Source organism: Chlorocebus sabaeus, chromosome 10 (assembly GCF_047675955.1).
Source record: "Chlorocebus sabaeus isolate Y175 chromosome 10, mChlSab1.0.hap1, whole genome shotgun sequence".
NCBI lineage: Eukaryota > Metazoa > Chordata > Mammalia > Primates > Cercopithecidae > Chlorocebus > Chlorocebus sabaeus.
Genome location: NC_132913.1, coordinates 89,520,855 through 89,536,918, shown reverse-complemented (window position 1 = coordinate 89,536,918; position 16,064 = coordinate 89,520,855). Strand labels below are relative to the sequence as shown.

Sequence of the window (16,064 nt, the reverse complement as noted above, 5' to 3'; positions counted from 1 at the left end):
CTGCTTCTGTTTTTGAAAATGACTTTTGCACAGATTTAAAACATTTCTTAGCAGGGTGTGGTGATGCGTGCCTGTAATCCCAGCTACTCAGGAGGCTGAGACACAAGAATCACTTGAACTCGGGAGGTGGAGGTTGCAATGAGCCGAGATTTACCACTGCACTCCAGCCTAGGTGACAGAGTGAGACTCTGTCTCAAAAAACAATTTTTAAAAAAAATTTAAATCAGCCTGGGGGAAACTGAGGCCCTGAAAGCATTTTCATTCAGTTGGCTCAAGGGCACACCTTGAAATAACACAAGACCAGAACCCGGAACCCAGATGTCCTGACTTAATGTCTTGCACTTTCCCCTCCACATCACACTGCCTCCCGTTAGCCTCAATGAGCTTGCCACATCACAGCTGCTTGGCCATGATCCACCCTCGGGACAAATCCAGCCCAGCAGAATTGTGTTGTGATGAGGTTCACTACACTGTGGCTTGGAAGGATTCATGGGCCTCTTAGAAATGAAACTTATAAATTCTAATGCATAAGGAAAGTTCTTGCAACACCAGGAGAATGAATCAGTCAGCCAGAGTTCAAGAAATGTAAACACATTTTTAGATAGGAGACTGAAAAATCACTTAGGACTTCTCCATCTTTTGGGTCAAGACCTTGGTAATTTACTGAGGTCCAAGCTGTCAAGGAGGAGACACAACTCAAACTGCATTCCTGGGAGATAGAACAGCGGGGGTGGTAAAACCTCCTTTCAGAACAATGTGACAAGATCTACCCCTGTTATCAAGTCAAAGAAACTGATTAACCCATCGACCAACCCAGGTAATTGGCTGCAAACAAAGGCCTGGTTCTTTTTTGTCGTTCAGAAACTGGTGTGCACATTCCAGTTTTTACAGTCTATACAGGCTATACAGACTATAGGCTGCACAACTTCCAGGCATGCCTGAAACTGGGAGTTCACAGTCTTTCTGTGATGAACATTTCTGCCACTAAAGAGATAAACAGAAAACACATTCCTTCCTTGGCTGCCCACCATCAGGCCTTAGCAGATTTTCAAATGCTAGCATTAATCTAACCACAGGCTTTTAGTGAGGAGATAGCATTCTCACCAGATAATCAGGCAGTTTTAGATATGACCCTTACTAGATGGGGGTCTCATCCCAAGCCCGTTCTGCCTTCTTCAAATCATGGAATCCTTCACCAAACACTCAAAACTTGAAAAGCAGGAAAGGGCATCTGATTCTAGCATGGAATATGGCTCTTTAACATTTCCTTCTATTTAAATCTGCATTGGCTATGTTTAATTCCCAAGTCATTGTTTGTTGTTTTCAATAAAAATGAGACATAGTTGGCTGGGCGTGGTGGCTCACGCCTGTAATCCCAGCACTTTGGGAGGCCAAGGCGGGCAGATCACTTGATGTCAGGAGTTTGAGACTAGCCTGGCCAACATGGTGAAACCCTGTCTCTACTAAAAATACAAACATTAGCCAGATGTGGTGGCGGGTGCCTGTAATCCCAGCTACGTGGGAGGCTGAGGCAGGAGAATCACTTGAACCCAGGAGGCAGAGGTTGCAGTGAGCTAAGATCATGCCATTGCACTCCAGCCTGGGCAACAAGAGCGAAACTCTGTCTCAAAAAAAAAAAAAAAAGAAAAAAAAAGAAAGAAAGAAATATAGTCATTTTTTCCCATTGTTTCAGGATGCATATTTGCCTTGGTATGGGACCCTCTTGTGGGCCCCATCTGGTGTCAAAATAGAGATCAACTCCAAACAGTCACCTTATTAGGCCAGGTGGGCCACCTGGCTCCTTCCTAGATATATGTCAGGGTTTGGGAAAGAATATCACACCCGTAGGGTCCAAACTTTCCAAATATGCAGTGGTTACAAGGGCAGTAGCTGTTGGAAGTGCTGGCAGGAGCTTCTTTAAATCTGTTTAAGGTGTTTGTCTATGTATATCATTTCTGAGGCAAGAGCACCCTTTGATGGCTAACATGCTGTTATGGAACATACTCCATAACTTGCAATGTTTCATCACCATGGAAGGGATATATCCATTGCCAAACAGGTCTCAGAAAGCACCTTTGCCTTCTCATAGCTTTGCACAGGGACTTGCTGGCCCCAGCAGGAATCAATGGGAGAAGGCCTGAAAGTCAGCCTCAGTCCCTTCATGGGGACTGTGTTTTTTTGATCATAAATGGAAAATGCAAATGCAAATTCCAGATTATTAAAAAAAATTCTCCCTAGTATAAACTTAACCATAAAAGGAAGGATAATTTTGGTCCTGCTGACCTTTCTTTAAGAATATCTAAAAATATTTTATTTTATATGATGTGACTCAAGACACCTATGACCTATAGAGTGTTTGTAGTGTTATAATAAATTTTGAGTCTGCTTGTTTAACGCAGGAGACCAAGACCCAAGATGGCCTTTTGGTATTGTCATTATCAAATTCTTGGGATGAGATTTAAGACCTTGTTTATGCTACACATTTTCACTTTAAATCTTCCTGAATGAGGAGGAGGGTGAGATGGGTGTAGGGAATAGTTGCTGGAAGCCTGAATAAGTCTCCAGGCGAAAGACATCCCCCTGGGAGCTCTAACTAGGGAGTCAAGTAGACAGAGCTAGAAAATATGAGTCAGTCTGAATTTAAATACGGAAGTACCCAGTAAATGCAAGGGCAATATTTTTCTTCCAATTTGGGATAACAGTCCTTTTACTTATATCTTTTTAGATTAAGGCTAGATAAGTCTGAAGGGTCTGGCTTTAGCTTTGGGAACACCAATCTCTCTCAAAAATTCATAAATTATTTTTTATGGAAAGGTCTAAAGGCACATGGCAGTTTACCAAGCCCAGAATGAAAGCCTAGCTAGAGGACTGAATTTAAATTCGAGATGCATAACAACAAAATGTCAACCACGTGAGAAACCCTCCAATCAAGAGACATCACAGGATTCATAAGGATATCTATGGTGGAAGACTGTGTGGAGGAAAGGAATTCAGAAAAAAGGCTGAAGGTGGAATTGCATACAAAACAGCCAGCAAATGTCATTCACATTGTGGTCTCTGTTCTCCAGAAAAAAAAAAAAAAAAAAAAAAAAAAAAAAAAATATATATATATATATATATATATGTGTGACAGAGTGAGACTCGGTCTCAAAAAAAAAAAAAAAAAAATTTTTTTTTGAGATGGAGTTTCGCTCTTGTTGCCCAGGCTGGAGTGCAATGGCGCAATCTCGGCTCACTGCAAGCTCCGCCTCCCGGGTTCAAGCGATTCTCCTGCCTCAGTCTCCCGAGTAGCTGAGATTACAGGCATGCACCACCATGCCTGGCTAATTTTGTATTTTTAGTAGAGATGGGGTTTCTCCATGTTGGTCAGGCTGGTCTCAAACTCCTGACTTCAGGTGATCTGCCTGCCTGGGCCTCCCAAAGTGCTGGGATTACAGGTGTGAGCCACCACACCCGGCCTCTTAGCTGCTTTCTATGGCCCTTCATGATCTGGCTTCTGCCTCCTTCTCAAGGTGTATTTTTCATCACTCCCTCCCCTGTGTGTACCCTGGGGTACAGTCATTACAAGTTGCCTCAGTTTCTCCATGCTGCCATGCTCTCTCACATTTATATTGTCCTTTCTCCTAGAGCATCCTTTCTTTACCACTCGGCTAGTTCCCACATACATCCTTAGAAACTCTGCTTATGTGTCCTCTCCTTCCAAAAGCCTTCTCAACCTCCAGGCTGAGTCAGTCTGAACTCATTCATAGCTCTCAACACATTCCACTCCTGTGGACTACTTTAAGGCATGGACATGGTCTCTCAACTGTATTTTTGTGCCTACCATAGTATTTGTCACTAGCAGATGGACAATTAGTGTTTGTTGAATGAATGAATGAGCAATATCTTTCTGCTTTGTAAAACATACAGACTGGGCCCAGTGGCTCATGCCTGTAATCCCAGCACTTTGGGAGGCCGAGGCAGGAACATCACTTGAGCTCAGGAGTTTGAGACCAGCCTGGCCAACATGGTGAAACCCCGTCTCTATTAAAAATACAAAAAATTAGCCAGGTGTGGTGGTGTGCACCTGTAATCCCAACTACTTGGGAGGTTGAGGCAGGAGAATGGCTTGAACCCGGGAGATAGAGGTTGCAGTGAGCCGAGATTGTGCCATTGCACTTCAGCCTGGACAACGAGAGCCAAACTCCGTCTCAAAATAAACAGACAAAAAAACATACTCACAGATTCTTTCTGTTGAACACAGTCTGATTCTGGTGTTTACATTAACTTTCAAAGGAGGGATTATGGGGAAACCAAGACAGTAGCAAAATCCTTAGGCCACAGAGAGATGTATGAAAGGAGCAAGAGAGAAATTAGGTAGGAAACATCCTTAAGAAAAGCCACAAAAAAACTTCTTTCTTTGTTTTTTAATATTTTATTTTATTTTATTTTTTTGAGATGGAGTCTCACTCTGTTGCCCAGGCTGGAGTGCAGTGGTGTGATCTCGGCTCACTGCAACCTCTGCCTCCTGGGTTCAAGTGATTCTTCTGCCTGAGCCCCCAGAGTACCTGGGACTACAGGCACCTGCTACCATGCCCGGCTAATTTTTTTATTTTTGGTAGAGATGGGGTTTCACCATGTTGGCCAACCTGGTCTCGAACTCCTGACCTCAAGTGATCCACTTGCCTCAGCCTCCCAAAGTGCTGGGATTACAGGTGTGAGCCACCGCGACCGGCATTATGCTTCTTTTTTTTTTTTTTTTTTTTTTGAGACGGAGTCTCACTCTGTCGCCCAGGCTGGTGTGCAGTGGCCAGATCTTGGCTCACTGCAAGCTCTGCCTCCCGGGTTTACACCATTCTCCTGCCTCAGCCTCCCGAGTAGCTGGGACTACAGGCGCCCGCCACCTCGCCCGGCTAGTTTTTTGTATTTTTTTAGTAGAGATATGCTTCTTTATAGTTGTGATGAGAAGACAACACAAATGTCTGAAGGGTGATTAAACAGAAAATACTATTTATGAATTACTAGTTAATGAAAGTTATAATTTTTTGATCACTCTGACAGAAGAAAATTTAATCTTCTAAACTTTAATATAGGTTGAGAAATATAACTCACACACAAAATCCTAAGATCTATACCTGCTTTAAAATGCATTGTGCTAAGTATTACTTCACTACTTGGGCAAGGTCCTGATCCCTCGTGCCTATCATGCATTAAGTGAACAGCAGATCCTGGCTACTTGGGAAGGACACATCCTGAGAATTTTAAGAATCCTTAGATTTGTGAATACCCCTAGTGGGTATCTATTGGTAATAAAACTAAAGAAGAATTGAAAAAAGAGAGAGAGTTCTTCAGACTCTTAATGAGACTATAAATAAAGGCTTAGTGTGTGATTTATTAAACTAATTTTTTGGCAGAGAACCATTACATTGTTAGACCATTTCACTTTCTTTTACTTCCATCACGAGTCCCAGCAGTCAGCTTTTTTTTAGGGCCATTAAAAATGCATGTGTGTGTATATATGTATATATAAAGAAATCAATGTTCTTCTGTTGAAAAGTAACTGCACAAGAGCTATTGCAGATGTTATAATGAATTATAGACCACAATATAAGATGCGTGAGTGCTGCGAGGCTGGCTAGGCTCACTCACTAGCTTAGTAATAGTCTTCTGTCTCCCAGCCTTGCAATATCAATGATTTGACTTCATGCCTCTGTAAAATGACAAATTGTGTGTGTCCCTGATGTTTTATTTATTTTTAATTTTAATTTTTTTAGAGACAGGGTCTTGCTATGTTGGCCAGGGTGGTCTTGAATCCTAGCCTCAAGTAATCCTCCCACCTTGGCCTCCCAAAGTGTTGAGATTCCAGTCATGAACCACCACACCATGCCAGTTCCCTGATTTTTGAGGTCATTTCAAATAGTTGAAATCAACCTTCATGTCCACAAATACCCAAAGAAGTCTACCATCTACACAATCCTTTTAGAATCCTATCACTTTTATCTGAAAATATTAATTAAAATGAAATGATCACAAAGAAAACAAAAAATTGTGAAAACTCTAGGCTCATGCCTGTAATCCCAGCACTTTAGGAGGTTTAGGCAGGTGGATCACCTGACGTCAGGAGTTCGAGACCAGCCTGGCCAATATGGTGAAACCCTATCTCTACTAAAATTACAAAAATTAGCTGGTTATGGTGGCATGCGCCTGTAATCCCACCTACTAGAGAGGCTGAGGCATGAGAATCACTTGAACCTGGTAGATGGAGGTTGCAGTGAGCCAAGATTGTGCCACTGCACTCCAGCCTGGGCAATAGAGTGAGACTCTGTCTCAAAAAAAAGAAAAAAAAAAACTTATGAAAGCTCTATAGGTGTTCCAATGAATAGATGTTTTAAATTGGTCTTTGAACTCAGTTCCAGGGGGATATCAGGTATTTTATTTATTTATTTATTTGTTTTTTGAGATGGAGTTTTGCTCTTGTTGCCCAGGCTGGAGTGCAATTGTGTGATCTCGGTTCACTGCAACCTCTGCCACCGCAACCCTGCCTCTGGCAGGACAAGCAATTCTCCTGCCTCAGCCTCCTGAATAGCTGGGATTACAGACAGGTGTGAGCCACTGCGCCTGGCCCAGATATTTTCAAAGTAATATTATATCTATTCCCTTAGCAACAAACAGGGAATATTAAGCACAAAGTGATGTAAAAATATTTTTGTTAAGGTCAGTGAGCAAATCAAGGGAACAAATAAGGTTCTAAGTTGTGAAAGAGGCACCCTATGCCTATATGTGGAATGCATTTTCCTGCAGAGACTGTTTTACATAGTGATTAAGTTTCCAAGTCAACCTGAAAAAAAAAAAAAAAAAAAAAAAAAGCCTGTTTCACCCATATTGTAGCTAAACCTTTCAATCATTAAATGCTTATGCTGCACTGACAGTAGGTGTGTGTGAGCAGCATATTAGCAGGTAATAGCGTTGCTGGTGGGCCCCTGCCCTTAAAAAGATTGCAGTCTAGTGACTGAGTGTGGTGCCTCATGCCTGTAATCCCAATACTTTGAGATGCCGAGGTGGGAAGATGGCTTGAGCCCAGAAATTGGAGACCAGTCTGGGCAACATGATGAGACCCCATCTCTACCAAACAAACAAACAAACAAAAAAGACAGGCATGATGGCAAGCACCTATAGTCCCAGCTACTCAGGAGGCTGAGATGGGAGGATCGCGTGAGTCCAGGAAGTCAAGGCTGCAGTGAGCTGAGATCCGGCCACTGCACTCCAGTCTGTGCAACAGAGGGAGACCCTGTCAAAAGAAGAGAAGAGAAGAGAAGAGAAGAGAAGAGAAGAGAAGAGAAGAGAGCTTGCAGTCTCACGGAGAGAAAAGTCTAGTCAGTGGCCAATGCGGTGAGTGAGCCGCTGTGACTGGAACTGGGTAAGCATGGTTCATTGTCCACATGTGGAGGGTGGGTGTCACCCCATCAGCAGGGAGAGGGGAGGGCGAGGGGAAAGCAGAAAACCCTTCATGGGGAGGTCAGTTTGAGAACTAAATCGGGAAGTGAAGGATTAACAGGAGTTAATTAGGACAAAGGGTAAAAGTTGGGGATAACAGAAAGTAGAATGGTGGTTGCCAGGGGCTAGGGGAGGGAGAAGGGGGAGTTGTTTAATGGGTATAAAGTTTCAGTTTTGCAAGATGAAAAGAGTTCTGGAGACTGGTTGCACAATAATGTGAATGTACTTAACACCACTGGACTGTACAGTAAAAATGGTTCAGATGACAAATTTTAAGTTATGTGTATTTTTCCGCAATTAAAAAATGTTGGATAGGAGGAGATGAGGAACTGTGCTCCAGGCAGAGGGAACAGTATGTTCTAAAGCTTGGAAATAGGAAGGAGATTTGCATTAGTCCAAGGTCTTTTAGCTACTAGGAATAGAGGCGAGAAGGATCAAAACGTTCCCTCCTTTTCCTGGATCTAGAGCTTGCTGCGAGGCCCCCTGTAAAAGGCTAAGTTAGCCTTTGGTGTGCTGTCATGGCCCCTTCTGTACTTTTCTCCTTCTAGTATCCCCTTCTCCATGCAGCCGATGTTCTGCTGTTCATCCGAGCCCCCTGGGGCACTCCATGGGCCAGGCATGTTTCAACCCTTAAAGCTCTATGTACTTCCAAATTACTCACCTTTGTTTCCACCCCATCGGAATTTTTAGTCCCTCAGAGCAGCTGTTTCTAGCTAGGCTGCAAGAGAGCAACTATCTGATTAAATATACTTTTACTAAAGTGTGACAGACTATTCACCTCTCTGAAGTGTCAGAATCTTAAGAGGATACTTCTTAAACTAAGGTAAGTCTTTTATTGGTGAGATTTTAATGGTAGAATGAAGGGAAATGGTAACATTTTAGGTGCTATTAGAAAGAATATTTTGGTTTGCAGAGCTAGCCTGTAATCAGGCTTATCTTGCTTGAAAATTTGTTTCAGGACTTTGATTCTCCCAAACTGTTACTTTTTTTTTTTTTTTCCAGCTTCTCCTCTTCTCCCTATGATATCTCTGAAAGTTGCAAATCCTTTTTGGTGTTACCCACAAAAGGGTGTCTTATGCTGAGTAGGGGGAATTGGAGGGGGAAACGGAGGTTGGACAGAAGCCATTTGTTTGCATGGGTCATTACTAAGTCAAGGACTTCCTAAACTCTCATATATTGCCAGATGAAATTGTCCCTCTTTAGACTGATGTCACTATGAACCATGCTTAGTCATAAATATACAGGTTCCTTGGTTTCAAATCCTAACTTCACTACTTTGTGTGACCTTGGACAAGTCACTTAACCTCTCTAAGCCACATTGTCCTAGATGAAAAATGAAGATAATAATAGGATTTATCTCCTATCGTTGCTGTGGGGATGAAATGAAATAATGAATGCAAAGCACTCAGCATGATATTTGGCATATCAGAGATATATAACAACTGTAGCTGTCACCACCACCACCACCAACATCATCATCATTTTTACTGAGGGCTCCTATTTAAGAGCTGTTCTGGCTCAGTTCTAACCAATGCATGAGACTGAGCAAAAACAGCACAGAAACTCTTTCTACTTTCGTCAGGATGTCTGCCCAAGGAAGATGGCAGGGGGCAATGCAGAGGACCAGACTCCCACGTATTTCTCTGTTTACGGAGTTTGAGATTGGCAAGGATATGATTGTGCCTTTTCTCTTAGTTTTGCAATCTCTGGCACAAAAAATGTTTCCACCCTGATTTGCCTACAGCCCTTGATCTGTGGCACTGCCTCCTGCCTGTTCCTTCAGCAGCTTCTTCATGCAGGATTCATTGCTGCCCAGCCCCAAAAGAAGCAGCCAGGAGGCCAGGAGTGGTGGCTCACGCCTGTAATCCCAGTACTTTGGGAGGCTGAGGTGGGCAGATCACGAGGTCAGGAGTTCGAGACCAGCCTGGCCAACATGGTAAAACCCCGTCTCTACTAAAAATACAAAAATTGGGCAGGCATGGTGGCAGGCGGCTGTAATCCCAGCTACTCGGGAGGCTGAGGCAGGAGAATTGCTTGAACCTGGGAGGCAGAGGTTGCAGCGAGCCAAGACTGACAAAAGCGAAACTGCATCTCGGGAAAAAAAAAAAAAAAAAGCAGCCAGGAAGACCATACACATTTCTCTGTTAATCAAAGACTATTTTTAGGAGAGAAAGTCTCCAGGTCATCATCCTTTCCTTGGTCTGAAGCAGCAGCAGCCGTATCTGTGGGTGGAGGATGAGCTACAAAGTCAACCTATACTCCCAGTGTTTGTAGATCTCTCCATGGGGGAAACGAAATAGAAAAGGAATCTGAGGAGAGGCAGACCTGGCCTCAGTCCTCTATTGAAAATACAAGCCTGAGTGTTTCCCAGATCGGCTCCTAGCTTGTGGTGTGTGCAGGGTGAGGGATGCACAACTCCAGGGGACAATGTCTACCTCATTATTTAGGGAACTGTGCAGTGGATTACCTTCAGGACCCACAGGACATCCCTGCAAATTATCCTTCCCCAGGCCAGCTAAGCATAAGCACTTGGTTCCATCCGATGTCTCTTCCTCACTAATATTTACACTCAGACCACGGGGTTGCCCATGAGTAACTCATGAGAACAACACATTTCTCAGGCTTTCCAAGAAGGAAATCCTCTCTGCTACTTATTGGTATATTTGGGGAGAAATTGTGGGTTTCTGGAGGTCTATATATGAAATAATATGATCATGAGTCAAATTACCTAGAGAAGTAGAGGTAACTTTTTAGGGGAAAAGCTTACCTTTTAGGAAATGCTGACTACTAGGCCCTTCCTCTTCATGGCTGATATTTGAATTGACAGATTCATAGGCTGAAAAACAATAAGATATTTTATCTGAGAGAGGGAAAAAGTCTTGTAAAAATTTATTCCCTTATCCGAAGACAGGAGAAAACATGAAGTGGTTGCCTCAATGTTTAAGCTTTGCAAAGAATTGGATTTTTTATTGTTGTTGTTTTTACTTTTTGAGACGGAGTCTCTTTCTGCTGCCCAGGCTGTAGTGCAGTGGCACGATCTGGGCTCACTGCAACCTCTGCCTACCGGGTTCAAGCAATTCTCCTGCCTCAGCCACCTGACTAGCTGGGATTACGGGCATGTGCCACCACGTCTGGCTAATTTTGTGGATTTTTAGTAGAGGTGGGGTTTTGTCATGTTGGCCAAGGTGGTCTCGACTGCTGACCTCAAGTGATCTGCCCACCTCAGCCTCCCAAAGTGCTGGGATTATAGGCATGAGCCACCACACCGGCCTTGAATTGGATGTTTTTGAAAATCCACAGATGATATTCTGGAGAGAAGGTTGATCTAGGATTAAAAAAGCATTGAGGAAAATAAGGTTTTTATCCAAGATGTTTAAAGGTAAAATTCTGTAGGGTCCATGATGATAAAATTCTGTAAGGAGAACTTTTGACAAAACAAGATCATGAAACAGTTAACGTTTGACACATGCTGCAAGATGCCCAGATTTGAACAGCAGCTGTGTCTCAGTGTGTGCAGCCATGGGGGATGACAGACAAGCACAAAAAGCCCCCTCTCCGGTTGTAGCACAAACAGAGTGTTGGACCAGGGGAGCCAGGAGGGATTCTAGTCCGTCTGATTCTAGCCAAAAGACAGACAGGCTTTTTCACAGCCCCTGCTGATTTTTTTTTTTTTTTTTTTTTTTTTGCGATCTGCTAGTCACCTGGGGTGAGAATTATTCTCTTAGCTGTCCTTGTCAGTCAAAATGAAAATTAGTTAAAACAATGCTGTCTTAATGACTGATGAGAATTAGAATGACAGACTTGTGAAAGTTAAGGGAGAGGTAATAGCAAAGAGGTCAATTGAGTGGGTCCTGTATGAAGAGTTTTTTTTTTTTTTTGAAACGGAGTTTCACTCTGTCAGCAGGCTGATGTCAATGGCACAATCTCGGCTGGCTGCAACCTCCACCTCCCAGGTTCAAGCAATTCTCCTGCCTCAGCCTCCCAAGTAGCTGGGACTACAGGCGCCTGCCACCACACCCGGCTAATTGTTTTGTATTTTTAGTAGAAACAGGGTTTCACCATGTTGGCCAGGCTGGTCTTGAACTCCTGACCTCAGCTGATCCACCTGCTTCTGCCTCCCAAAGTTCTGGGATAACAGGCGTGAGTCACCGTGCCCAGCGGGAAGAAAGGTTTTTAAAGGGAAATTTGGTGTGTTTGTATGAGAGGCAGAGAGAAGCAGAGAGACAGAGAAGGGAGAGGGAGATGTGAGATATCAGGGAGAGAGCAATAGAGAAGAAAAAAAGGAATCCTAGAAAATTCAAACCGGAAAAGACTTAGAGATCTTTTAGTCTACCTAGCCACCAAACTCATCTCCAAATAATTCTATTTATTTATTTTTTTGCTGCATTGTCTCATTACCGATAACAAATAGACTAGAGAGGATGCCCAGAAAGAATGTTTGGGTCTTATTGATTTGCTGAACTGCGGTGGGGCTTGGCAAAGCCTGCCTCTCGGTGCTCCTGCATCTCAGGGCACACGCACCGTCACGTGCGCGCGGATGGCGGAGGCTGAGCAGGCGGCCTGGGATTCTGAGCACCAACACTGGGGAGAGGAAAAGCCGTAATTAGTGTTAATTGTTGACCCTACGGTTCAAGAATAGATGCTCTGGAGAATGGGAAATGAGAACAAACATTAATTATTGAGTAGGGACCTTGGAGACAGACACTCTGGATTAAAAGGAGAGAGATAAATTGCATAATGAATGTTAATTTTCCCTCAAAGAATTGAGTGGTCGGTGGTTGAAAGGGAAAAAGAGGCTAAAAAACAGTCATGAAAGAGAAAACTCTGTGTGTGTCAGGTGAGAGGGTGGAGGAGGGTTACACAAACACTATCTGTCACCGCCACTGCCCTGCCCTTTGCCTCGTAGCTCTCAAGAAGTTTGGTATCAGGGTTTTCCTTAGAACTCATTATTTACCACAGCTGCCTGCTAGGAAGCTCAACCATTTCCCCTACAGCCCAGGAGCCAGAAAACAGCCACACTGCATTGCTGACAAGCTGAGAGGCGTACGGCATGGGGATCTATTTTTTTCTGTGTGCTGGTGGGACTTTGACTTGGCTTGAGGGAGGCTGCCAGAGCGGTGGCCCTGTGGGTGCTGCTGTGGGGACAATGTGGGCTCCAGGCCTTAGTTGCTGTTTTAGCTTAATTATAATACAGGAGACACACATGTCTCCCTTTCCGAAATAACCTTCTTAACTGAAAGTAAAAACAGAATAAAGATAATTTAGGCTGGGTGCAGTGGCTTACACCTGTAATCCCAGAACTTTGGGAGGCCGAGGCAGGTGGATCACTTGAGGTCAGGAGTTTGAGACCAGCCTGACCAACACAGTGAAACCCCATCTTTACTAAAAATACAACAAATTCAGCCGGGCGTGGTGGTGCACCTACTTGTGCACCACGTGGTGGTGTCCCAGCTACTTGGGAGGCTGAGGCAGGAGAATCGCTTGAACCTGGGAAGCAGAGGGTGCAGTGAGCCGAGATCGCACCACCGCACTCCAGCCTGGGTAACAAGAACGAAACTCAGTCTCAAAAAAAAAAAAAAAAAAAAAAAAAGTGAATTTGAGTAGAAGATTGGAGATGAGCACTGTAGCCAATTTTATAAAGAGGATCTACAAACAGGCTTGTCATGGGCGGCCCAGATCTCAGAGTGCTGGTTGAGATGCTCTTGTGCAGTCAGCGGCCCTGGGGAGCATGCCTTTTAGGCATGGCTGCTCACTGCCTTCCACTCGGCCCTCACCCAGTGCTGTCCAGCTGATTTTGCAGTAACCTGAGCCCTCTGCCTTTTCTCTTGTCTGTTCCTTCATGCTAGCTCACGCGCTGGGTTGCATGACATCCCTCCTCAAACATCTGATTCCTTGTTGCCTAAACAGCAGCATTTCAGCTTTCTCCTGGCACACAAGGCTTTCCCTGGTCTGGCCCTGGTCTGCCTTTCAGGCCCAGCTTCTCCTCACCCCCGCATGAAACCCCCCCACAGTCCACTCACACCGTGCTGCTCCTCATTATCCACGTGTTCTCTACGTTCCTCTTTGTCCTTGTTCATGCTAGTGTCTCAGCTGGCTGGCCCTCCCCTTCTCTGTCTATCTACTTCTCGTTTCTCAAAGGTCAGTGCAAATGGAGCTTCCTCTGTAAAAAGCCCTTCCCACCTTCCTAGGCTGGAATTAATGGGCCCTTCCTGGAATACCCGTGGATCGTGCTCTTAGGCCTCTGTGATGGCACTCATTTCATTCTGCCTTATGGTACAGTTATTGGCTTGTGAATCTGTTCTCCACGTGGACTGTGAGGTCCTTGAGGGCAGTGACTGCAGTGCCTGGGGTGTAGCCTTGGTATGTGGAGTGAGGACAGACAGGCCTGGGGATGAAGCCCAGCTCTGCCCTTAACCAGGTAAGTGAGCTCCCTGTGTTTCAATCTCTTTACCTATGATATGTGAATGAAAATACTCACTTCCTAGGATCACTGGGATAAGGGAACAAGATGACATGCACAGCAAGGTGCCTGAGGGTGTTTGCTCTCAATATTAACATCCTTCCATGTCCCTTGCACATGGGAGGCGTTTGGTACATTGTATCAAACGGATCAAACACACACGTAATGGGCCTTCTTTGAGGTTCAATGATATTTTGTACTGGAATTTTACTTAATACTTTATAAGATGGAGAGCAAGTGTGATCTGATTTGATTTTCACAAAGCAATGTGAAGTTTGTTGGCAGATATTATAGTTGCATTCTGTTAAGGCACAAGGTAAGCTGCTGTAAGACAAGAGACCCAAAAAGATAAACATTTATTCCTCTTGCACATACACGTCCAGAGGTAGGCAGACAGGCCGATCAGGGTGGCTCTGCTCCATAAAGTTACCTGAACACCCTGGTTCCTAATATCTTAGTACTCCATCATCCCATACAGAATTGTTCTCTTCTACATGGTTGAAGCTATTACCACAACCAAGTCCAAGGAGAAGGAGAAGGGGAAGGGCAAACAGTTTCCTTTTAAGGAAATGGCCTGGATGTACATGTGTTACTTCCATTCACTTCCCATTGGTCAAACCTTGGTCACGTGGCCATACCTAGCTGCAAGTGAGTCTGGGAAGCATAATTTCTCGTAGGCAGCCATGTGTTCAGCTAAAATCCAGGGTGGGGGGTTCTATTATTAGAATTTAGCTGAACACATTCTTCCACTATTCCTTTTGTAAATATTATTCAGTCAATATTCATAATATTCAGTCAATATTATGAGAAATACTCTGGGAATACAAGATGTGTTCTCTGGGATATTCAGAGGTAGATGAGGGGGATTTACTCACAGGAATTTTCAATCTAGGAGGGGAAATAAGAAAGACAGTAAAAAGGATAAAAGATATGAGGGAGTGCTTGGTAAGAGGCCCAGGTGGTAAGAATGAGTGGAACGTAAGGAAATAGCAATAGTTGTGGCTGAGGTGGTCAGGTAAGGTATCACAGTAGAGAGGGAACTTCAACTGGTCCTTGAAGCTTAAATACCTGGATAAGAGGGACTAGAGTCTGTGTGATGCAATGGGAAAAGCTCTGGCCTCACTGGATGAAGGAAGATTTAGGCTTGAGCCTTGGATTTGCCATATAAAAGCTAGGTGGCTTTGAGCAAATCATACCTCTTTGGGCATCAGTTTCCTTATCCATAAAATCAGAGGTTTTCTTTTCTCTTTTTGAGACAAGGTCTCACTCTATTGCCTAGGCTGGTGTGCAGTGGTGCAGCCATGGCTTACTGTAGCCTTGACCTCCCAGGATCAAGCAATCCTCCCACCTCAGCCCCTGGAGTAGCTGGGACCACAGGTGTGCACACCAGGCCCAGCTAATTTTTAAAATTTTTTGCAGAGACGGGATCTCACTATGTTGCTCAGTGTATTAGTCCGTTTTCATGCTGTTGACAAAGATATACCCAGAACTAGGCAATTTACAAAAAAGAAAGAGGTTTAATTGGACTCACAGTTTCATGTGGCTGGGGAGACCTCACAATCATGGCAGAAGGCAAGGAGGAGCAAGTCACATCTTACATGGATGGCGGCAGGCAAAGAGAGCTTGTGCAGGGAAACTCCCCATTTTAAACCATCAGATCTCGTGAGACTCATTCAGTATCAGGAGAACAGCACAGGAAAGACCCGCTCCCATAATTCAATCACCTCCCACTGGGTTCCTCCCATGACACATGGGAATTGTGGGAGTTACAATTCAAGATGAAATGTGGGTGGGGACACAGCTAAACGACGTCACTCAGGTTAGTCTTGAACTCCTGGGCTCACATGATCCTCCTGCCTCAGCCCCACAAAGTGCTGGGATTATAGGCATGAGCCACCGTGATTGGCCCAGCAGGTTTTCTAATTGTCGCATAGCTCTAGTGGCCCTGCATAGCCCCCCCACCCACACTCCTAGAACCATCTTAGGAGGGGAAGAGTTAGTTGGGCTGCAGAGAAGTTGGGAGGGACATAATTAGACCATCTCCACTTCAACCAGGTAGTTCTGCTTTTATCTGTTTTATTTACTAGTATCCTCAGAAAGTCTGATTAAATGATTCCTTTGCTTAAATACT

At 44.2% G+C, this 16,064-nt stretch overlaps 1 protein-coding gene across 1 annotated transcript in view; it reads right to left on the bottom strand.

The window, feature by feature from the left end:
* The window catches only part of KIAA2012 (KIAA2012 ortholog), a 148,440-nt gene that overhangs the window by 67,187 nt on the left and 65,189 nt on the right, over nt 1–16,064 (bottom strand). Inside the window, exon 14 of the mRNA XM_007965877.3 lies at nt 10,241–10,309. Coding sequence (XP_007964068.2) covers nt 10,241–10,309 — 69 coding nt within the window. The remainder of the gene's footprint in view (nt 1–10,240; nt 10,310–16,064) is intronic.